The sequence below is a fragment of the Wasmannia auropunctata genome, unplaced genomic scaffold (assembly GCF_000956235.1).
Source record: "Wasmannia auropunctata unplaced genomic scaffold, wasmannia.A_1.0 LD336032.1, whole genome shotgun sequence".
In the NCBI taxonomy this organism is placed as follows: Eukaryota; Metazoa; Arthropoda; class Insecta; order Hymenoptera; family Formicidae; genus Wasmannia; species Wasmannia auropunctata.
In genome coordinates this window covers 109,683-134,803 of record NW_012026858.1, presented here as the reverse complement: position 1 = coordinate 134,803, position 25,121 = coordinate 109,683, and the positions used below count along the sequence as shown (strand labels likewise).

The 25,121-nt window shown below is 38.4% G+C and overlaps 1 protein-coding gene across 1 annotated transcript in view; it reads left to right on the top strand.

Moving 5' to 3' along the window:
• The window catches only part of LOC105452397 (breast cancer anti-estrogen resistance protein 1), a 64,268-nt gene that overhangs the window by 32,252 nt on the left and 6,895 nt on the right, over window positions 1-25,121 (top strand). Inside the window, exons 2-5 of the mRNA XM_011693453.1 lie at window positions 4,684-4,830; window positions 8,688-8,837; window positions 23,754-23,883; window positions 24,539-24,845. Of these exons, the coding sequence (XP_011691755.1) occupies window positions 4,684-4,830; window positions 8,688-8,837; window positions 23,754-23,883; window positions 24,539-24,845 (734 nt within the window). The remainder of the gene's footprint in view (window positions 1-4,683; window positions 4,831-8,687; window positions 8,838-23,753; window positions 23,884-24,538; window positions 24,846-25,121) is intronic.

The window sequence follows — 25,121 nt, the reverse complement described above, 5'->3', positions numbered from 1 at the left end:
AGACCCTTCATAGTACGTGCCACCGCTTATAAGCTACTTGTAATTGGATTACAGACTTACAGAACACTCGTACACTCCGACGCAAAAGTCCTGCCCCGCAGGTTGTATGATATTCGTGGCAAAATGGTTTAGTGCCAGACACGTATAAATGGTCTTCCAAATTTTGCACAGAGTACTGCGTCATTTGTTACCATAAATAATAAAAATTTTGAAAAGTTGATCTATACTAATATCAGAAGAATGAGAGACCGAATTATAAAGCAATAACATTTTAATGTTAAAATAAAAATTCGTAGGGATTAATTTCTCAGGAACAATAATATCGATGTGTGATTCCGATATGTTACTCTGATAGGCAGTTTCAAAAATACGTCATAAACATCGTTAGAGTAGCGTTTAACATTATATATTACATGTGTTCACAAGAAGGCAATTTACATTGTAATAATGTTCGGTTCATTTTTGTGCAGTCAGGGAACACATTAACTCATTGTCGGCGAACATACAATAACAGTAACGCCGGCAGTAAAAAAAAAACCCGGAGCCATGTAACCGTAACGATACTTCATCTCCTCCTGAAACCGGCACGTGTCTACAAAGCGACTCTATAAACCCTCCGCAAAACATGCTCCGTTGAACATGGTATTTGTATAGGGCTACTTACCTACGACGCACGTGCTCAGATCGTGTACGTGTGCAGAGAGATGGGGGCTGGTAAATATCCATTGTAATTTAAATTTCAAAATGGATCGCCATCAATGTGCGTGAAGAGCACTAATCAGAATATATAGCGTACATCGAATTTTTCGATGTGCCCTCCCGCTCTTGGCATTCTTTACGCTTTCTGTATAATTATTCAAATAGGACACACCTCGAGTCAAAAAGGGGAAAAGAGCGGTAGAGAGTTTAATTAATACTGCTTTTTATAAATTTATGAATTCGTGAAATTTTTTAATTTATACATTATTTTTATTATATTTATTTCGGCATTTAAATGAGTGTGTTTGTATAATATGCATGCTAATTTAGTATCTTTAAATAGGAGGTTTAAAGTTCTTTCAATGATAAATGCACGTTTGCGTGTAGCGATTGTAAGTAATTCGATCCACTTTCGATCTCTTGTCAGCTCGGTTTCTTCCAATCGAATAGATGTGATTATTCTTATCGATATAGGATTATGCAAAGAAGCTATCCCGAACGCGTGCCTCTCCCTAGGCGGTTTAATGAATTGAGTTAGTCATGCGTGAATCATTGAACGATCATTTTTAAGCCTCGGGTTTCACCCGGTTAGACGTGAAAAACCCAGAGAAAGTATGTATAATGAATATAATTAATTGTATTTCTCGTAACACATTCGAAACTAACTTTGTTACGTATAAAGAACTATTTTGACTTCGTCTCAGACGTTCTTTCCTTTGATTCAACAATAACGCAGATGCTCTTTTTTACCCCGAACAATGGGAGGGCAACGTAAATATAGCTTCCGGTAATACGGACCACCCTTTTTGACGGGCATTTTGTATCCCGCTACCAACGCCCGTCGCTTTTGATTTCGGTCTGCACAAAATTAAGTTTTAAATGTACAGCGTCAGCGAATTTAAAATCTGACACGTTTAATATTAACACGATTTATTATAATATTTTACATTAATAAGGATATAAAGTAATTATATTACGAAATTAAAATTAAAGCCAAGTTTTTTTAAATTTTTTTCGTAAAATGTCTAGATTCTAAATTTTGTAAACTCTAATCATAAATTTTGTGATTTATTTTACTTTATATAAACAAATTGAAATAAAATTTTTTAAGGTGATAAATATTTTATTACAATAAAATCTCTTTATAATTAAATATAATTATTAAATAAAATATGTATGTACATGTATTAGACATATATTACATATTTTTAAATAATATTTTATTTTAATATAATGTTTAATGTAAAGCTTTATTAAGATACATGTATATATATATATATATATATTTGAAAAACACTGTTCTATAAAATTTTAATATAGACTACGTCAATCTTTGAGCGCTTCAGCGCAACTATGCCTGGAGAAACTTGTCAGTGCAAAGGTCGTAAGTGCATGTACCTGCGCGTCTGGCTTAATGTTCGGGGCAGACGAGCGTCCTTTTATGGCAACGAGTCCTTTCACGAACTGCATTCTTGACAGGCTTTCCATCGCGTTCACAGCGCATAACCTCGTGGTTCCAAAAATAAGATCGATACAGGTATTCAATCCACATACAATAAACTTGAGCTATCAATACAAAAAGGGAGACAGATGAGAGAAAGAGATAAATTTTATATGTATAGATAGATACACAGATAAGGTGAGGTTATCCCTCTCGGATTGGAACGGAAGAAATGGATTAGCATATAACTATTATCTAAGAAAAATCAATTTTGAAAAATAAGCTGAAGAAAGAATTATTGTGAAAGATAAAAATTAACATCTGAATTATTTTTTGGAGAAACAAACTTATCTATTTCAAAAAAATTTAATAAGAAATGTGTTTTAATATAAATTCCTTTTAAACTTTTATTCATTTAACGAGTAGACACGCATGTTCAAGTATAAAACTGCTATCTTTTATTAGTGGATATTTATATAATTAAAAAATTAATAAATAATTAATATAAAGGTTATTAATATTAAATTTTAAATTAAATATCTATTTAATTTAAAATGTACAATTACGGAGGGTTAATATAAATATATATTTTTTAAATTAAAAGGATATTTAATTTGAAATTTATTAATTATAAATTATAATTATTAATTATTTTAAATTAATTATAATTTATAAAATTTATTAATTATTCTTTGCATAGAAAATTAAGTTGTTATTTACAGCACTGACATGTTACGTATATTCGCCAGATTGTAGTTGTTATCCGAGTTATGTTACGTGCAGACTTTTACGTTCCGCAATGCAGTGAGATACTGTTCATTGTGCGACGGTAATGCAGGAGTAAAAAGCCTTTATCATGCTCGTTGAAGCGATTCCATATCAAAGAACTAACTACGACAGAAAAGGGGGATGAGAATAGGACAGAATATATTACGGGTATGTCATACACGAAATGGAATTTCATAATGTAACTGTGATATTATTGACTTGACAGAACTATAATGAATCGTGATAAAAAAGTAACTTTCACATTTGTTTGGAAAAGCAATTATAATTTAATTTCATTAACATTTATATTATTCGAAGTATACGTATCCGCGCGCGCGCGCGCGTTCACACGTTTTCCCATTAATTCCCAGTTAATTATTCTACTCTTGTTCCAGTACGAAATTAATTATTAAAGCAAGACCACTAATGGGAACGGAGAAAAAACTTCGTTAAAAATTAACTTCGTTATGAATGAATTATTTTATCGATTTAGCGGGTGAAATTTTATTTCAGCTCATTCAAGAGGATTAAATTCTATATCTTTTTGCTTCTCTATTACAATCATTGTTATTATATTGAACTGTTTTTAACTTAACATCCTCTAAATATTTCTCCCTTTTATTGCTATATTTCGTGTGTCAATTACATAGACCACTTCCTTTCCCATAGAATTTCTCCCCGAGCATATCTCCCTTTCGCTTAAACGCGCCGCGTTAGAACGAATTATCGCCACCGCAAGAGCTCGATTTTCCGCGCGCTCTTCATGGAAGTGCAGGCAATTACATTTAATAGAAGCACCCGCACTAATGATCGTAGCGACGCGTTAATTCCGCGTCGTTGTCGTCCGCCGCCGGAACTTCGCCGAAGATCGCGTATATGACATCACCGTTTGCCGGCGATGGGCCCGGTGAGGGAGAAAAGAATCCCAAAGAGATACGAGGGGAAGAGAGAGAGAGAGAGAGAGAGAGAGAGACGACATGGTCGTTCAAGGCGCTTCAATTGAGCTCGCTCGATTATAGAGAGGCGGAGGACGGACAGATCTCGCCGGCATGCAGCTTCCTCGTAAAACGCGTCTATCCGCGCGCTGCACTCCGGGGACGGGGATCGCCGTTTAAGTGATCGTTACGTCTCTTATTCTCGGCGACGGAACAACGGGACAGACGGGATCGCCGGCCTCTCTCTCGAAATAGACGCGACAGATGGACGAGAGCGGAGGGGAAGTGTCGGCGGATCTGGTGCTAGGATTTTATGGATTTAAATTGGCCAAAGGGCTCTCTCTCTCTCTCTTCGCCGGACTAGCTGCCGCGCTGCCGCTTTTGCTGCGTGCCCAATTGGCGCGCGCGTGGAAACCACCGGCTCGTTGACTTTTCGAATGAAACCAATTGCTTCTGCGGCACCGATACAACGATACGTGCCATCTGCCCGCAATACGGCATCGCGCGCACGCATCCGTCGCCGTCGAAAGTGTCGTGTCAGAGACCACGCGGGGGTCCACCGGAGCGGAATTCGTTCGCCGCGAGCGTTGAGCGCATGGAGACGTCGCGGAACATCGATCCTCTCGATGAAACTTTTGCAGCGCGCGATTTTGCACAGGCGAGACACCAATGATGCTAGAAATATCGATTTATTGACAATCGCGAATAATAAGAGGCTATATAGCATTGCGGACTCGCTGTAAATCTCTCCATTATGTTTCACTCAGCAGCTTCCTTTCTATCCATTTCTATTGTTGTTTTCCTTTTTTTTTTTAATAGTTTCTTTTTGCGTTGCAGCAGAAATGCGTGAAAGCGCGAGCTCTGTACGACAATATCGCCGAGGCGCCCGACGAGCTGGCTTTTCGAAAAGGCGACGTCCTCACCGTACTGGAGCAGAACACTGCCGGTCTTGAGGGATGGTGGTTGTGCGCTCTGCGAGGTCGACAGGTAGTTATTTGAAAAGACATAAAATATTATATCTACGGATCTTTCTCAAATTGAACTCAAATAGAAGCTCGAGATCCTTACGGAATAACGTAGGGAATTCCTATATAAATTTCCGCGATATCTTGTATCTCGAATGAATTCATCTGACAGGTTGCACTAAAATAATTTAACAATTTTTATCTCTCTAAAGATGATCGACTCGTCGGTTTTATTTTATCTCTATTTCACGACTCGTCTGTAAATATCAAAATTCTAAATCGGATTACGATCCGATTGCATTTGGATCTACTAATCGAAAATGCGTATTAGACGCGAATGTGTTTATAATACATGAAACTTCCTCGCGTTTCGGGATTCCGCTTGCGTCTCCATTAGCCATGTCTCTCCTCGTTCTATTACGTTCTAATGGAGTTTATCCGTCGTATTAACGAAGAGCACGCGTTGGGTAATTCCACGTACGTATCTATGCGCGTCTCTATAATGCATAAGGCATAAGACCAGATCCAAAATGAGATTCTCTCTCTCTCTCTCTCTCTCTCTCTCTCTCTCTCCTCTCTCTTCCTCCCTCCCGTCTTTTCTTCTTCTTTCTCTCTTTCTCCTGACAGAGGCATTATTATCACGAAAATAGGACGCTCAACTACGATATTCTAACTTCGTGATTTCCGCCTTCAGGCTGATGCCAGACATGAATATACACAGACGTGACTACCAATTATTAAGAATTGCCAATACGCTCATTCAATTAGTAAGATAGAAACGAGAGAGTAAGTAACAAAAGAAATTTCTCCTAAATTACAAGTAATCAAAGTAATAATGTTTTTTTCTTGGCATATTGTTAAAATGCTAAAATGAAGTAAATAAATTTTATTCTAAGTAATAATGTTTTTTTGTCGGTGAAGTCATCGCAGTTCGATACAAGCGCCAGGGAATTTATTTTTAACTCAAAACATTCAGTTATCAAACATTATTTTAAGTAATAAAAATCCAATGCACCACTTTTATCTGTGTCAATTTAATAATTGTTTCATTTCACTTTGATTTCATAATTTCCTATCTCGCTTGTGTGATTTTTCGACTTGTTGAGTGAAAAATCATAAATAGATTCAGCATATATTTTTATATTAAAATTTGTGACTTTATAAATTTTATATTTATTACATTATTATTTGTTATCCATCTATTTATTTTATATAACATATACAAGGTGTCCCAAAACTCTTAATTAATATTTCAAGGTGTAAAAGAAAATGAAATTTTGAACTAAAAGTTCCTTTATCAATTTTGGCTCAGACCATTATTTACAAAGTTACTACAAATAACAAATAAAGTTAATCAATTAGATTGCGCTTAGCCGAAATACGAAGGAGCGTAGCATGCCATGCGACTCTTCGCGTTTACTTCTCTCGATTAAAATTTCATTCTAAATTTTCATATTAATAAATAATCAAATGAATAAATTAATAAATAAAGTAGGTAAATAAATAAATAAATAAACACACAAATAAATAAATAAGAATAAATTATAGTTCGAAATTTATCTAATTTCTGATTGTTTTTATTCTTACTTATTATTTACTTATTTTAATAAGGAAAAGTTTAATGGCCAAGAACTTATTAGAACTTTTACTTATTTATTAATATGAAAAATTAGAATAAAATTTTAATCGAGAGAAGTAAGCGCGAAGAGCCACACAGCATGATACGCTCCTTCGTACTCCGGCTAAGCGCAATCTGATTGCGATTAACTTTATTTGTTAATAACTCTATAAATAATGGCCTGAGCCAAAATTGATAAAGGAACTTTCAGTTCAAAATTTCATTCTCTTTCACGCCTTAAAATATTAATTAAGAGTTTTGGGACACCCTGTATACTCCGTTGTGCAAAACAACTTTCATATTATATTGAGCTTTTAATATTTCGTTCCCTTAATGTTATACCTTGTTCTTGACGGCTCCTCATGATGCTTCATTCAAAAAGCGAATTTATCCCCGGCGGTAACAAAGCTGTCGTCGGCTTCTACGTACAAGTGCTTCGCGTGCACGAGACTGCTTATGCACATCTGTATAATGCATAAGAGCCGATACACCAGAGCGGCCCCGGAGCTTCTCGAGGTATGACGAGGGAACGTTATTATCGCGGAAATGGGACTAACGATCGTGCATTGCAATTACCTTCGATATAGGAGCAATCTCGTTTCTGCGATACCAACCATCGTAAATACCTTTACATTACTAATCGAGTGTTCTTAAAAACGGAAAGATAAAACTCATTTGTATTAGATACACGTAAAGTATCTAATAAATCGCGTATATTCGCGATGAAGAAAAACGGTTAAACAAACCTGTCTTTCAAATTATTTGAAAATAGTGAACTTGTAACATTAAACATTTTATATAATAATTAATTTATTTTTCAAATTAGTTGCAGATTGATTTATTCGTGTCGTAACCGATGTTTTCAATTAAAATTCCGCAAAGTCATCTCCGCGTTCGAGAGATGTCTCTAATCGGGTCCATGACCTCGGGCAAGCTCCTCACTGCACGATCTTATCGAACCACTTTTCCTGAAATGTTTTCCGGTTGCCGAAACACTCGGTTTATTGCCGTTACTATACTTATACCGATCCGAATACATGTGTGCGACGGTAATTGAGAGTAAGGGCGATGTGATGTGGGTGGAGGATGATTGAATGATACGGTCTTCTGATCTTTATTGGAAACTGGGAACTTTTGACGTCGTCGGAATAGACCATTGGTGAAAGTATTGGTCAAACCAGTGGTTTGTGGGTCTACGACGGACATTTCCGCGATCTATTGGTAGATTGAAGTTATCGGATTCTTACTCTTTTTCAGCGAGAAATTCGCCACTCAATCGTGGAAGCTTAATTAAAATTAAACCTGATTCCATCAATATCACTTGTGTTATCAACGCTTCTGCTTTGATTACATTTGAATCGAAATAACGTGAAGGCCAATAATGCTCAATTACGAAAAGATTGATGGAAATTCGCTCTGCGAAATTACGAGCTGTTGATCTGCGACGTCAAAAATAGGCAATATATTAAATAATGCGTGAAAACTTCTTTTATATTTTTCACATATTTTCTCGCGGTTTTTTTCTGTTGAAAAATTTATATCTGAAGAAAATCTGAAGTTTCGACGAGTATCACTAAACCCGGGATCTTACCATGTTGGCAAAACATTATGTTGCCATTTCACCGAAAACGCGTATCTCCTGAGATTTATGAGTTACAACTTCGTAGCACTCGAGATAAACGAATGAGTTACGCGGCATGCATCACTCGGTGGCAACGCTCGTTCCTCAACGCAATGGAGGGTGTAACGTTTATTTTCGTCCCGATCTCACGAAATTACACAAACTCGCGACACATTCACAGACGGCTAATTGGAGCCTCCTCTCGCTCGCAGTCCTTCCTGCGAGTGGGCTGAAAAGCTATCGAGCCTTTTTAGGAAGGAAGAGTAGGCGGACGTAAAAAGAGCAAAAATATAACAGAACATATAATAGAAAAATATAACAGAATGTAAATAATATATTTGTCTGACGTTTGAAACGTTAACGATTCTGTGGAGATTTTTGCTCAATTAAGTCTCTTTAACAAATAAAAAATAAAAAATGTAGAATATGTTCTAAATATAGAATTGGACGAAAAATACCAGAAATGATAATATAAATTATCTATTTATTTGTTTTGCAAAGAATTTTTAGTCATAAGAAGGAGGAAATGCATTGAATTTTGTTAAAGAAATCGACAGCACATGCGCGATTAAAAATTTATTCGCGCGGAGCGTCGGAGTCGAGCTGTTGTTAGGTTATTGTATTTTTTTTTCTGCCCTAGGGCATCTGTCCAGGAAATCGATTGAGGCTTCTGGTTGGCCAATACGATACGGGGGGTTGTTTGGTCGGCAGCAGGGCCGACCTAACCATTGCAGAGGATGGCATACAGAGACACGGGAAAAGGCGTAGCTGGCACGTACAGCCCAACAGAGTGAGTTATTTGAAACTATTCTCAAATCGCATATACTTTGAACTTATATGTACATATAGACTTATATACACATATATATACATATAGACATTGCACTTCACGCGCCTATTTCTATTCTTAAATCGCAAAGCGGAAGTAGATTCTACGTTGCTGCACATGACGTCTCATATTACTGAGTTAGTCTTCGTCTGCGAACCGATATTTATTATTATTCGGACCTGGAGTAAGCTAGAACTTGAAATAAACTGTGCCAAAAACCTTTGTAATCACATAAAAGATGCATTTTGCGATACATAAAAGATGTACAAATATACTAATTGCAAAACTGATTTAATTATCAGAGCTATAAAGAGGAATCATATAGTTAAAAAATCGTGCATGTAAAAGGTAGCTGTAAAAGGTTTACTGTAAAAAGTAAAGCGTATCTTCAGGAAATCTCGCGATAAACAGTGCGAGATTTGTTTATGAATTTTATAACTATAACTTTAAACGCGGATTCATTACGTTCCTCAAAGGGAATTACTGAGGATTTGCACAAACGCGTGATTACGACGATCATTTTTCCGTGCCTCGTATTTGAATGGCATTTTATTGGCCCGCCTGCAACAGCTGGCTTCTCGAATTAATATATCCGCGAGTTGAAAAGGCACACGAGAGCAACGGGGGACTTCCTACCGATCGATCATTTGTAAACGCAACTACGGACAGGGTTTCCCAAACTTGATATATCCAATCGATCCATAGATTTGTACGTTGTTTTAATCCGGGAATTTTTTTCTATACGTAAACAATCACCTGTCTTTTTTATATCTTTATTAAAAATCACTATTATTAATTATATATTGTATATTATTGACTGTTTTACAATTTATTAGTATTTGAAATTATTATGTATACAGATTTGCTTGATATTTTCTAAAAAAAAGAGAAATAAAAAAATGAATATGAATTCCCAAAAGAAAACTACTGTAATTGAGTTTCACTTTCTTGCTGTTGAGATATAAAAATCGTCTCTCAGGTGACTATTCCTGGATTAAGGAAAATTGTAACAAAAAAAAATATAATTTACGTATTTAATTAATTGTATTTATTAACCACAATGCGATAATTTTTCCAATTCGTTTTAAATTATAAGCGTACCTACTGCAGACACGCACGGATTTACAAACCGAATGAGGATCAACCTTTTTATTTTTTTACGGTTTGAAAGCGTAGCCGCGCAGCAAATAATAAAACAATCGAAGTTACGGATAAAGCAGTCGCTTATTATAGATTGGAGATATTCCTTTCAAATAACGGAAAACTTGATCATCGGAAAGGTAATCTTGTTTCGAACAATTTGTGTATAAATTCTGTTTAACGACAGGATCCCAATGAAACGGAACGCTCGTTCATCCATGAAGAATACGAATCGATATCTAAATTATCTCTCTCTCAGCCGTTCGCGTAAGCTCCCTTCATTTTTTGATACAATAACGCGTTCCGGTTTTTCGCGGATGCGGAGTCAGTCAGTTCTTTATCAGCGAGCTAACAAAACCACAAATATTCGTGTTACTTTTCTGATTTTTCTGTCCGAACAATTACATCGGTTCGCTGGTCACGAATTGGGAGACCCTGCGCCGCGGAATTGACAATGGCGCTGGGACGGCAGTTCATTGTGCTCGTCGCGGGGGCCGACCTTTTACGCCCCCACATTCGCTGAAACGGGATCTGTCAAAATCAGCTGACTGCCACTTGGTTCGTTCGGCTCTTGTGGACGGCCGCCGTCGCGGCAATCGGCTGCGTATCTGGCTCTGTCGCGATTTAACATCTGCCAGTGACATCAAATTCGATCAAATGAATACGAGCCACGGTCGATTAGGGCGTTGAATTTGCCCGCTACACACATAGCGCCAGAGCGAAAGTAATTGCCTTTGTATCAAAATTTCGCCGATTTTTCCGAAATTGGTGAAACCGTATAAAGAAAATTCAATACATTATAACAATATTATGTATAATGTAGCAATACAATACGAAAAAGATATAAATAATTTTTTTTGAAATTATTAAAAATCGAGAGTTTGGAAAATTATTTTATCTCTCATTTTATAAATTTAGTCGTGACGTGATTATTTGAATTACTCTATGTATGTATTCATGCAAAATTTTAATCCTCTTGAATTTAAATTCTTTTTTAATCTAATTTCGAATTAATTTTAATTTAACTTTTACATTTATTTTTGAATCTTCGACTACTTAAATTAATACATTCGTAACTGTGAAATTACATATTACCGCAGTTGAATTTTCCAATACGTTCGTCTCAAACCATCTCTGGATGTCTCGAGACTTGATCTGGTCTTTCGCGGGCAATGTATTTCGGGGTACCAGAGCGCGTCGAAGACGGTGTGCTGGCAGCCTCTCGAGCTCTTCTTGTTTCCTGGCTGGTCTCCGAGGACTTTTTGTGCTCCGTGCGATCTTCATGGATGAACATCCGGACATATCTCCGTTGTCGTCGTTTCGTCGCGGTGCACGCATGTGCGTTTCTACGACAGAAATACGATGCTGTTGTCGTCGTCGTTGTCGTCGTCGCCAGAGTCAATGTAACGCGAATGCGCTTTCTTGCATCGGCTACGTCACGCGGGTGACTGCACGGGGAACGAGAGTATTTGCAGGTGACACAAGTTAGACTCATTGTCAGGTTTGGATTGTTGTTATGATTGAATTTATTGGGTTCCAACATTTTTTCGTTTCTCATTCCTTCTCTTCCTTTTTTGCAATTTTTGTTTATCTCCTCTTCTTTTATAGCGACAACGAAATATCACGCGACTATAAATTTCATTTAAAGTTAAATAAAAGTTAAAAGCAAAAAGTTAATGCACAAATCTCTGCTTGATGTAAAATCTCACGCAAATAGCGCATAATTTATCGTATATCTTGTCGTATCAAACTTGAGCTAACAACTTGTCCAGCTTCAACATGAGCGTGTATCAAATCTGCATTTTAAGCGAACACATCACAACCACAAGAAAAAAAATATCACATATTTCCGCATTTCCCGCATATTTTCGATCGAACAATTTCAGGAATGTAAATTTCTCGGCTCCAGAGGAGATCGATACGCGATAGGTCTTCGGGCAGCACTTTATGGTTGTCGCGGCAGGTATTACCACCCTCTACGAGACCACCCCAATCGCTTCACCTTCCTATCTGCTCTTCCCATCCGTTGCAACCGTGACATACCGTCGCGTCGCGTCCCCAAGCGATTTACAAGAAGCCCATACTGCAAGATACCCTACAAGGGGCTACCTCTTCTGACGCGTAGGTCCGCGGATGTCCTTATATGTCCGCCGATTCTGGACAATGTCCACCTTCTGTGATGCCGCTACTCCCCGGTTTCTCTCCTCCTCCTTCAAGCAACGTTCTCCTTCGCAACGCGAATAATGTGTGCATGGGGAACGGCACCCGCGCGCGCGCACGCGGTGGGGTCCCATGGAGTCATCTCGATGGAATGTCTAGGGCGGTTAGGCTCAAAGAAGAGCGGACGCGTTTCATCCTGCGTCTGTGTACATCCACGCGAGAGTTCTCTTCCTCGGTCGCGTTACCCTCGCACTCCTCTTCCGTCTCTCGCCCGACTTCCGAGAATAGCCTCGTGCACGTTTTTACGTGTTAGAAATCTGCGAGGCCGGACGCTTCCATCCTTGACTGCGGCTATCCGAGTCGTTACACGAAGCAATTATAAATCAGATAAAAAATAAGTTAAAGGACAATAATAGAAAGATAAATAAATCAGAGATAAGAAATAGAAAGATGAAGTGATATACATATACATATCCTATACCTATAGGTATACGTATACATTACATGTTATCATCTTCCTGAAACATCCGAATAATATAATTCTTGTAATTCGAAATATGTAATTCTGTTTTAAAGTAAATTTTCAATATATAAATTTACTTTAAAACAGAATTACATATTTCGAATTAAAAAATGCATTGCTAAAAAGAGAAAACAGTACACAATTTGTAAGTACTTCAAGAAGATATATAGAATGAATTTGATATTTTTTCGTTAAAAACGAAATATGTAATTTAGTAGAGTTTTTTTTACTAGATATTTTCAGAAGAGTTTATTTCGTTTTTAATTATCGTAATCTGTATTTCATGCATCTCAAAATCATCTAAACTTAATTTATATATTTTGCGACCTTTAATATATTTTAGCTATTATAAATTTTATGTTTCAAAGAAAGATGAATACTATTTCTTTTTTTTATAGTTAGCTAGCTCCTACACAACTTATACGTATGTTTAATTTATATCGATAAATTTGCATTGCTAATGCGTTTATCGAAAACGAGACATTTCGTAGTGTCTGGGCGACTATATTTGCCGTCTGTGTATGTTGCGGGTATTTAAATTCTCGATACACAAGAGGAGAAACACGAGCGCGTACGACGTAGGCGAAAGGAGCTTCGTACACACCGGTGATGTTAACTAGAATAACCAGATCGTGGCACGTTCGACTGCCCCTTGGTTTGCAACAGCCTGCACGTATAATACGCGACTCGACGTACATACGCGATTCGAATCCGCGAACTCAATGCGCGACAAGTGCAACTCGCTCGCATTTCCGCGTGGGCGACGAATGCAGGTTCGGTGATTTGAAAATTCTATACCCTCTCTATCTTACGAGATATTCCAATCAAATGCGAATGTAACAAAAAATAACAAAAAAATCATTAGATAACGTGTAATATGTAACATATAATAAATCGTCTATAAATATCTGATAAAATTGCTGATGTATACGATTGATTTGTTGAAACCTAGAGAGAGCGATGCCAATCGAGCGCACCGATCACATTGATCAATTCATTGTGAAAGAAATGGAATAGAATCAGATAGCAATTCTTCGAATTAGCAACGCTTTCTACATAGCTTTCGCGAACCGTAGTTGAAGGGACTTGAAGAAACGCGCGGATACTTTGCTCTTGCATTCAGATCGCAAGGATAATTCTGCGCGAGGCACCGGATGCGATGTTCGTCCTGCAGCAGCTGCCTGCCCCCAGGACGTTCCTCTCATACCTTTCGCTTTGTGAGCTCAAATGGTGGCGCGATAACGATACAGCGCGGGGGAACAGAGAATGATATCCGCCCGGAGCGTGAATGCTTCTTGAGGCCGCCATTGGCGACGGCGAGTAGACAAACCGCGCCGTCGTTGTACCGGCTGAAAATGGCATGGAAAAGGCAGGAGGAGGAGAAGGAGGAGGACGTGAAGAAGGAGGTGGCAGGATAGTGGGAACGGTAGATAAGCCTGCACGACGGATACCGAGGAAGATATACTCCGCTGAGACGGGAGTTGCCGCGAACGTGGGCTGAGCCTGTCTTTAACGGCCGTTATCAATGAACTGTGAAACTCGCGTGGGATTATTTACTCCGTTCTTGGCGCTTACGAATTTCTGCTCGCAGACACGACCGGTCCGGTATTATTTTTTTTACAACATCCGCCGCGAATTATAAGGCCGTTTTCGTTTATTGCTCCGCCTTCTGCGCGGCTCTTATCGCATTTATTTAAGACACTCAACTCAACGCTGATCTCAATCACGTTGTTCACTTTATCTGAAGGGATCAAGCAAATTGTTCCGCTGTAAAAAAAGCCGTTGAATTAAAATATCGTCTCACAAAATTGTGTATATTATTAATCTTTTGAACTTAAATTAAAGAAATGAGGATGAATATTATAAAGTATTTTATTTCTGCTTGAGAAATTCTAGAAATATTCTTGAAAAACACCGTCTGTTAGAGGGAAATCCAGTCAAAGACCCGACTTCAGGAAAATGCCGCCCTACTTCGTAATGGCTTCCAGGAAAACGCGTCGAAGTCACGTGTCGCCCCTTCATCGCGCTTATGAGGCAGCAAAAGTTGCTCACTCCTGTTAACTTTTTCATCCTGCAGCATTTCTGAAAATGATCACGTGTGGATAAGTTGTCCGATCCTAAAAAGAAATGTATTTAAAGAAGTTCCCTCGCACCAAATTTTCCCGAGAAAAAGTTCTTGAAAAGAAACACCGTGAGCGCACTCGTTAGACTCGAAGACTCGCCGCCTTTCGAACGATACTTCTCGCCCTCTTTCGTAATGGCTACCACGGGAAACGCGTTGAAGTCACGCCTCAGCTCTTTATCACCTCGTGACACGCCTAATTTGTTCTTTCTCATTAACTCTCTCACTAACGACTAAGCTATTCCGCTCGATAAGTAACTGTATATTGTTTTAAAAAAGCAATAGCGTTGCTGATAAAGATAGAGATAAATAGTGAATTCCATTTACTTGCGGGTTATTGATCAATAAGAGCAGCTGTTTATCTAAAGCAAGAGTTTGGAGGACAGAAACCGATTGAGAACATATCCGGAACTTCACATGGGCAATTATTTGATCGGGCTGGAATGTTCTATTTTTAATACTCTAATTAATTAGAATTTTTGTATATTTTGTATATTTATACTTTTTTTTTTATACGACAGTTATTAATATGATAACAAATATGCATATACCGAATTTAATCGATTAATTAATTTCTATTAATCTATTTATTTCTATTAATCTATTAATACAAAAATTCACTGAAGAAAACACCGTATAAGCACACTCGTTAGATTAAAAAAATCCACTTTCAAGAAACTCTTGCGTTTGTTGAAGGAACGCTTTTTCTCTTGTATCGCAACAGCTTCCGCGAAAACGCGTCGAAGTCACGCGTCAGCACTCGTCGTTTCACTCGTGTCGACCTGGCGGTTCGCGCCATTCATTTCCAGCTTTCCGAAGGAAAGGGTTTTCCCTCTGCAAACAGATCCCCTTGCCTCGCCATCCCTCGTCTCCGGTCAGATTTCCGCTCGCCGCACAATTTCCCTGCCTGATCTTAATTTCCCTCTCACCCACAGGCGGGTTCGTTTCCGTCGACACGTGACCGGAGGCCGCTCGAGAGATCGTCGTTGCATGTCGTTTCTCTCGCGTGATCCTACCTTCCGTTTACCGGGAAAAGCCTATTTACACGAGTCATTAGGAGGAGAAGTCCTCGTCGTCGAGCCGACAGCGACTTTATTGTGTTCCACTCGGCTCGGCGATTATTCACGCCATGATTAGCGACAATGTGAAGGGACGTTTCTGTAAAACGGTACACGAAGATATGGAGGGTACTATAAGAGTTCATATATTTATAAAAGTTGTGATCGATTATTTTTTGTAAAAGATTCTTATAAACAGATATAAATATATTTTTCTTCAGATTTTACGTTTTTCAATATTTTTTATAAAGAAGAGAATTGCACGCAGACACACACACATTATCTTCGGCATCTTACTACTCTCTATATTTCTAATCACTAACAGTGCTATGTTCTATTCCTAATTTCTACCTACTCGCATTCTTTTCTTGTTCGCTACGACACGTAGATCGCGCGTCACGATAAGAGTGCCTCAAAGCAATCTAGATTTGAAACGAACTGGCCTCGACGCAGACCGCGGCGCAGAATCATCTCGCGAATTTATACAACGCGGGATGAAACGAGAAATCCAATTTCATCTCGCGGTACGGCCGTCGTGGATTAACTAGCGTAAATCACTCGCTTCCAGGATGCTTTCGAGTAACTCCGGGCGATCGAAGCAGAAGGCAGAAGCGGCGACTCGTCAGGAGCCGCAACGGTAGCCGCTTCTTCTCGGTCGCCGAGCGACCATCCCGGTCGTTTATTAAAGGGACTACAATAAGCGATGTTATCTCGCGTAATAAACCGGCGTGCGCGCGCGCGCACACACACACACACACACACACACACACACACACACACACACACACACACACACACACACACACACACACACACACACACACACACACACACACCTATATACGCACGCTATCACTAGGATCGTAAAAGGCCCTATTATCGTGCGCGATTAACTGTCTATCTCTCTCGGATGTTCACCGCGCTCATCCGATTAATCGGATAGGATTAGTGACATTTTTATCGGTAATTTCGCACAGAATCGACAGAATTGGGTCGATAAACGACGATATTAATCGCAATACGGTGCACTTAAGCAAGAAAGAAAGATTATCTAGAGAGAGATAATTCATATATTGTTTGACTCATGGTCGAAAGGTTGCATTTCCGTATCACAATGTGCAATAATATAAGTGATGCAAAACACGTTTTTTCTAGGGGGTAGCGTGACTCGATCTTTGTTCTGGAATCAATCGATAGCGTTGATCACTATAGATCACGTAGTTTCTCTTCTCAATATAATATCTTTTGTTCACGTTTTCTTTTCTTACCAAAATAAGAAGGTAATTATCTGGTACCGCAAAAAAGAAGACTTTAATTTCCATCTAAAATTTTGTTTTACAATATACACTTCACAATAAAGAAATTTACGACCAGAGAACGATAAATGTTAGTTGAAACTATACGATTATTCGAGTAATAATAGTTGGCGAAGCCGGCCGTTATTGTTGCGTTTTACAGCCTCCGCTTTCATGCGTCTATAGACGGCCGTCTCTTCCTTTCATACTTTATTATTCTGCGCGCGTTTTCGAATGAAAATGCATCCGAAGTTTCGTGAGTTTCATGCGGAAACTTCATAAAGTGGCTAATGCGATTACGACTGTAACGGTGTTCACGTCTCGGACGTGTGCGCGATCTGTACGACTGGCTGCTGCTGCTGTACTGCTTCTGCCGCACGTGAATTTAGTAACTATAATGTAAATACGGTCGTTGCCGAAATTCGCCGATATGATGTCAGCGATGGGCCGGGAACGGGATTTATGCGAAGCGCAAGTTCGCGCGTACGTTTAGGTGCTTGCACCTAAACGCGTGGGCTCATGAGGGGATATTTGATGATACAATGCGGCCATATTTTACGAGAAATTTTACGCGTGGACCTCACGTGAATTCAAAACGACTCTCCCGTAGGAAATAAATCTTTTGAATTTGCATCACTTCAAATATTCGCGTATAAATATAGAAATCTTTTCTTATAGTTCTTTCGAATTCGCCTTCGGAAAATATACGATCGAAATTTATGGCAAATTCTTTCCGCGGAACATTTACGGCTACACCTCTCGCGAAAGCAAATGCGTAAGTCACCGCCTTGATCGTACCTTAAAAATTCTTATCGCGGTCTGAGACAAGCCGAGTGAGTCCTGCTTCCGTAGGAGAGCCTCCTTCCGCGTTACCATGGAAACCGTCTTTCTATCTCCCCAGCCTCCTCTTTCTCCTTCCTTTCCCTTCTGTTTCGCCCTTTCTCCCATTCTCTTTTCACCTCCTGTCAGGAGCGGCCCTATAATTAATGAAGCTTTAATCGAGTAATTAATATCCATCAATTTTTGCAATTGCACAATACGTTGCATAAATTTTGAACAAAACGTTTAAAAAGGCAATCTGTTTCAAATTAAAATTTATATATTGCCATTATATCCATTTAGAATAAAAATCGATTTTATGATTTTTTAATTTAAATTTACTAATTTTCACTTTATATTTGTATAAAAAGTGAATGATCGCGCCTGCATTTATGTAACAAAATTTAATCTGTATTTTTAAGATCACACAATAAAAAAAAATCTTAAAATATTGACTTCTAAAGGTAAAGTTTTTTGATAAAGTCATCATCCACTTTTAACAGATCCGCGGTCAACAAGCGAAATAAGCTCAAAAATTTGCAAACTTCCATTTATTTCAAATCACTAAAAGGTAGACCGAAACTCCTCATTTATTCCCTAAAATATTTATTTTCCGTAATACGACGCGAAAATTGCTTTCGTAAATTATTTAAACTACACGGAAAGCTAAATACCCTTCTACCTTAGGGTCTCCAGAATTCTGAATTCGTCACTGTCTCTCATTCGCCCTCCTCTTCTCTCCCTCGCTTTCTCTCGTGCACCCCCGTAGCGTAATACGCCTTTCACAGTTAGCGCCGCGACGCCCGGTATCGACCGAGGGTGGTATACCCCTTCTCTCTCTCCGAACTGTTCTCCACCGCCACCCCCATCTCCCGCTGGTTCCAATGCACCCTTGCGTTGCACACGAGCGCTCTCAACCTTCCAGCATCCTCCCCCGCGCCTGCGCTCCCCCCCTCCCCGACCTCCTCTGCTACTACGCGCCACTACGATAGTACTATTCGATTCATAATAACAAAGAACACGCGATAGCGTACTCGCGAGCAGCTTTAATTCACGACCGAGCATACGTGCGGCGGTTCGACGGCCTCTCCACTCTTCCGACGACGCACTCTCTCGTTTTATTCTTCATTTCACATGGGAGAATTTTGAACTCCCCGCTATTGGTCACGTGTACGGAGACGTGTACAGCTGCGATCTCTATATGTAATTTAAGTGCAGAGTATTATAAGAGATAAACTGGAGGTATAAACTTAAGAACTCGTTCTTAACTTTGTACTCATTCTTAAGTATTCTTTCCATAGCTTTTAGCTTTTAGCTTTTATCAAGTTACGCATTAATTCAAAAAAGTTCCTTTTTATATGGTATGAATATAAAAGTTCTTTATATTTTCGTACTTGTGTTTTATCTTTACTACTGTACATTGTCATAACAATTGAGATGTCATAACATCTTGTGGCAAGAAATTGTATCTTTTCAATTTTTACTTATTTATATTTTTGATGTGTAGTCTCATTAGGATTCGAACATATCTAATTGTGAGATCTTATGCGAGAAATATTATACAAAGAAAAAATTATTACATATACGATATTATAATTATTACATACGATTTGGGACAAGAGCATAAATCATTGCTAATTATTGCATCAACGACCGGTTGATTCAGTTCTTCCCCGAAAACATTTCAGGATACATACACAATACAAATTTTATTCTTTCCAGATCTATATCTTAGTTTTAATAGAATGCCTTGAATTCTTTATGAGTTCTCTCTATAGATTTACAACTATAAATAGCTACACACTGAGAAAAAAAATTTGTTTTATCTTACCAAAATATTTTGTCCGATACGTTCAACTAAACGTTACTACGATAACACAAAATAATTTGTTACTATTATAAACAAAATCCTATTTTTTAACTAAACTATTTTGTTTCAACAAAAATTTATCGTATTTAACTCAACCATTCGATTAAAAATACACACTATTTATTATCCCCATCAGCATCGTTTAGTCAGTTTGATACTTGGAATTTTAACAAATATATTACTTGGATAACTAAATAGCATGCAAACATAAATAAATACCACTGGTATTTCGAACCAAATAATTTAATTGAGTTGGTTTAGTTAATTCTTGATTAAAAAATTTTGACATGAATGAACTTTATAAAGAATTGTTGAATCAACCATTGGATCCAACAACTATACAAATTTAGTTTGTACAATCAATTTTTTTTCTCAGTGCAGATATGTGGGAACAATTCATTAAATATTTAAGACGTTTTGATTGGATATCTAAAAGAATAAACTAATTTGTTTATGTTAATTTTAACTTTTAACTTTATCAACGTCCCATTTTAAACGATTGATCATTGTAGTCTTTATCTTCGTTTGAGAACGCTCGGAAATCGTGACGGGTAATCTCAACTTTGTCGCATAGGAGGTGAGCTATAATCAAGAGTGAGTTATGGCATAATTAGCACGTTTCCTGGTTCCGAGTAACGGCCACCTTCTCACGACGAGTGTGCACTCGCAAGAAGGAACTCGAGCTCGCGCAGAGCGGGCAATTAGTGCAGAGAGCTGTTCTTTCGAAAGAGAGAGAGAAAGAGAGAGAGAGAGAGAGAGAGAGAGAGAGAGAGAAGGGTTTCTATTGGATTGTCTCCTCTGCTCTGAAATTTTGAAGTAAAGCTCAGCTCCGTTTCCTTAATCTTATCCATTTTCTCGTACTTGGTGAAAAAGCATTTATATATGGAATGTCGTCCAACTTTGGAATAATTCCAAAATTTTCAAAGTGGAGGCCTTGAGTAATTTAATTAATCAGAAATTAACTATTTTAAACGACGTCTACTTGTTTGAAGGAAATACAAAAAGATCTTGTATGCCAAACGTATGTCATAACTATTCTCGTAAAGTCTGATTTTAAACGAAGATAAAGTCACAGCATAATCTTTCGCATAATCAGTGAGAGGAAAATAACTTCTTTTACATATAACGCGCGATATTCATGACATACAATAAGAATTAATCAGCGTATCGTTTTTAGAGTATTACGTAGTCACATTCACATTTATATGCAATCTCGCCGTCACTATCGCGGCCAAGCGCTCCGATAGTATTGAAACAAATCATCTCGGGTTTCTTGCAAGCGCGCCCGATCGGCGAATCAAATGGGGTCGAAATGATTTGTAGAACGAGGGGAGGGGTGGGAGAGGGGTTGCTTCGTGTGGTTGCGGCATCGTGTTATTCGGCGGATAGGTTCTTGCTGCCTGCCCGATAAGAAACTGACCTAGATACGAGCCGTATCTTCGGCGTTTCCGTGGACAGAGCGCATCGAGGGTGCCGCATCTTGCATGCGCAACTCCTCTCGTCCTCCTGAATACGCGATAAGTTTCGCCGATCGCGAAACTTTCGACCGTAAGTAGAAGCCCCGGTTTGTTCCACTTCGGTAACGCAAAATTGGCCGTCGGTCAGCTGAATTGCAGGTTGCTGTCGGCCGCGCGAGCTTTACGACGATATCGTAGTCCAGGCTGCTCCGTTTTATGCGCAGGGCGTGTCCGACGTTTCTTCCACGTTTCTCTTTCTCCCTCACGTCGCAATACATCACTAACTTCCTTCTGTATATATTACATTACACTCTTACTTTAAGACTGTGGCTAGGATTATGAAACTTTGGCAAAAGTAACAAAAAATATACGTAACTATCTCATCTTTTTTTTTTTGCAGAGCTATTATATATTTGATATTTCCATTACAACATATTAAGATATATTTATTAAAAATAATATATTCAAAAATAAAATTTATATATGTTAAAGGATTTTTTAATATTTTAATCTCAGTTTTTTAGTTTTTTAATTTTTTTATATACAATATCTATATAATCTAATGTTTATTAATTTCTCTTCTCTACGGAAATGCAATCACTCTAATACCTCTCTCTCTCTCTCTCTCTCTCTCTCTACGAGAGGGAAAGTTCTCGACTGCTATTGTTCGTGCACCGAGCGTGTAAAGAAAAAAGAGAAGAGTAGTATAACAAAAGCGTAGCACGCTTAAGCGTAACGCAAGAGTTGCAGGGCTTCTATTATTGCAAAGCAGCGGCCGATGAGCCTTCGAGATTACGCTCTCCTGGGGGATGTTTCACCCCCTCCTTTTCTCTCATATTTACCCGTCGCATCGACTTCCACGCTTTCACGTTTTATCAGCGGAATTACATTTTCCCGGCGGTTCAACGCTCGAAATGTGCAAGCTTGCGTCGCTGTTACGTCCAGCCGGTGGTTTAATTTATGATACGAAGTTATTAAAATATATACTACTTTAATTATTTTTAACGGGTTATTCTAATAGGTTTCAAAAATGTTAGCAGACAAAAAAATTTTATTTCTCAAATGCATTTTACTTCAATAACATTTTAATTTGAAAGTTGACTTCCAAAAATAAAAAAAAATGTTTTTGATTAGATTTGGATATAATAAAAATCATATAATTTTATTACGAAAAACATCGTTTGTCGAGTTATTTGTCGTCAAATGTTTTGTACGATACTTTGTGTAGAATAAATCGTGAATACACCTTACGGCGTGTTTTCCATCGAAAGGACGGCGCTTTGGCGATTTTGTCGATAGGGAATGGAAATTCCCCTTTTTTCCCCTCGAGTCCTCCTCGCTCCTCGTAGGAAACTCAATTAGCGATCTCGTAGAATTGATCCGCGGCTGCGGCGGGCTGCACTCAAACGAGATCCTCGAGGTCACATCGCGCACAGTGGAAAGAGTAACGGAGCTGATTGGCGCTCGCGCAAATAACTTCGTTACGAGTTTCGTCACGAGCGCGGTTCACGTGGATTTAGCTCCGGTGGCGTCTATCGAATCAGCCCCCGGTGTTATCTGTCCTTTTTTTTCCCAAGTTCATTGTCGAAAAGTTCTACGAAACGTTGACGCTGCCACGATAACATTTGCATTTGGCGTATGTGGAATGGCGACGTTTAATTAAACGAAAATGTGGATACATAATTGAGGCGATAGCTCGAAAAAAGCACGTGGTATTAAAAATGAATTTTAATGTGGCATGATGGCAGCAAAGACTATGCAATTTATATTTCTAAAAAAATACATATGTTTATGCACGTTTGCGTATTACTTAAATGGAATCATTAAACAGTTATAATAAACCTTATTAGTTCCTTTAATTTATTTATAGACATATAATACTATATTACATATATGATATTTAATCGTTCTCTAAATTGACTCTATATATAATATATACATAAAATTAGTATATATTAATATATTGGCATAATTATATATATATATGTGTGCATATGATAGGTCCGGTCCGACGCACACTTCTTTAGCGTCGAGACACGACCGTGTCTCATGATATAGTATATTATCATATGCGTATATAAATAAATTAATACTAACAATGTTTATTTATAACTGTTTATATATATATATATATATATATATATGATTATATGTATATTAATATATATTGATTTTATGTATATGTATATATAAAATAATTTAATTTGGAGAATGATTGAATGGATGTGATAATTTAGACTTTGAGTTATTTCGATTAAAATTAAACTTGCAGTCTGCACTGATTAATTGTTGCGGATAGAATAACGCGAATCGCGACACGGAAAACGTGTTGCGAAGCAACTGCGAACGAGCGCAGGCAGTGGAACACAAAACGCGAAACTCTGATAATTAATCTGGATATAATTAATTGCTTTGCTGTTTTCGATTACGCAGGTTGTAACGCCGCAAAAGTGTGGGGACGTCTACCTATACGATCTCCCAGCAAGTCGGGGAAGTCCCGCGCCACCCTCCAGACACGATTCACCCCTCAACTCGACGAACAATGAGCATTCGCACAATACGGGTACGTATTATGCACAAACTAAACATTCCGCCTATAACCGAATGGCGGCCGTGATAAAGCCGTCTGCTAATGCTTATTCAGTAACTCAGATATTGATTAACTTCACCTGCCGTATTGATAATTTTTAAAATAGTTAATCATCACTAACTTTTTAATTAAAATGAGATATAAATTCCAAGCTTTGGAGTTAACTTAATTGACGAACTTTTAGTAGTTTAAGTAATATTATATTTTGTTCCGTTTTACATTATCAAAATTGAGCTAATTTCTGTTATTCTGACTTCAGAATTAACGATATTATTCTTTTGTAGAATATATAATAATTTTATAAGAATGGAAACTGTACTGCAAAAAAAATACAGTATTTTATATAAAACGTGCATTTAAACGAAGGATATCTTTGTAGATTTTATATCGATAAGATAATTATTCTAATTAAACGTTAAATATTTTTTATTATTATTAATTTATTGTTACTAAATAAATATATAAACTCCGTATTCTTATTCGTAAATTAGATCTATGACTTATAAAAATCTCACATGGCGATATACATTTTGCATTGGCTTTGCTTAGGAAAGTTAGTTCGCGCAGTCAAGCACTCAGAAGCTAATCTACCGCAGATTCCTTTAAGTTTTATTAACCACCTGCGCAGGACGTTACACGAGCAATCACGCGCGGAGTTCCATCGACAACGGGGGCGCCGACGTGAACGAGTGTTACGACGTACCGCCACGCGCGATCCCGGTGATCCCCTCGCCGGCGAGCAGCCCGAGCCCGGCACCGTCGTGCTACGATATCCCGAGGCCGCCGACATCATGCACGCCCAACTCAAATTGCTCCGGCGGCTCCGGCATTACACCGCTGGATTGCTACGACGTGCCGCGACCGTTGCAGCCCCTCACGCCCAGCAGCTCGGCCTCCAGCCTCACCAACGACGGCTCCCTCAGCGGATCGAACAGGTACATTCGTTCGCATTTCCGCGATGCGTCGCGTTACTCAGGCCCGGGCAAATTCCCCGGCGACGGCGTTACTGTAGCTTTACCGGATGTACGTTCCTGGGAGTTCAGGGATTCCAAGAATCTCGAAACTTTACGCGGCCGAGAAGTTTCTCGCGTGAAATAAATCAGAAACTGCATGAATAGAGTTTCAAGAGACCTGCAAAGGATATGATTTAAAGAGTATCGCGAGATATCTCAGAAATCCAAGATTGCGCCCCTCTTTCTTCCTCCCCCCCC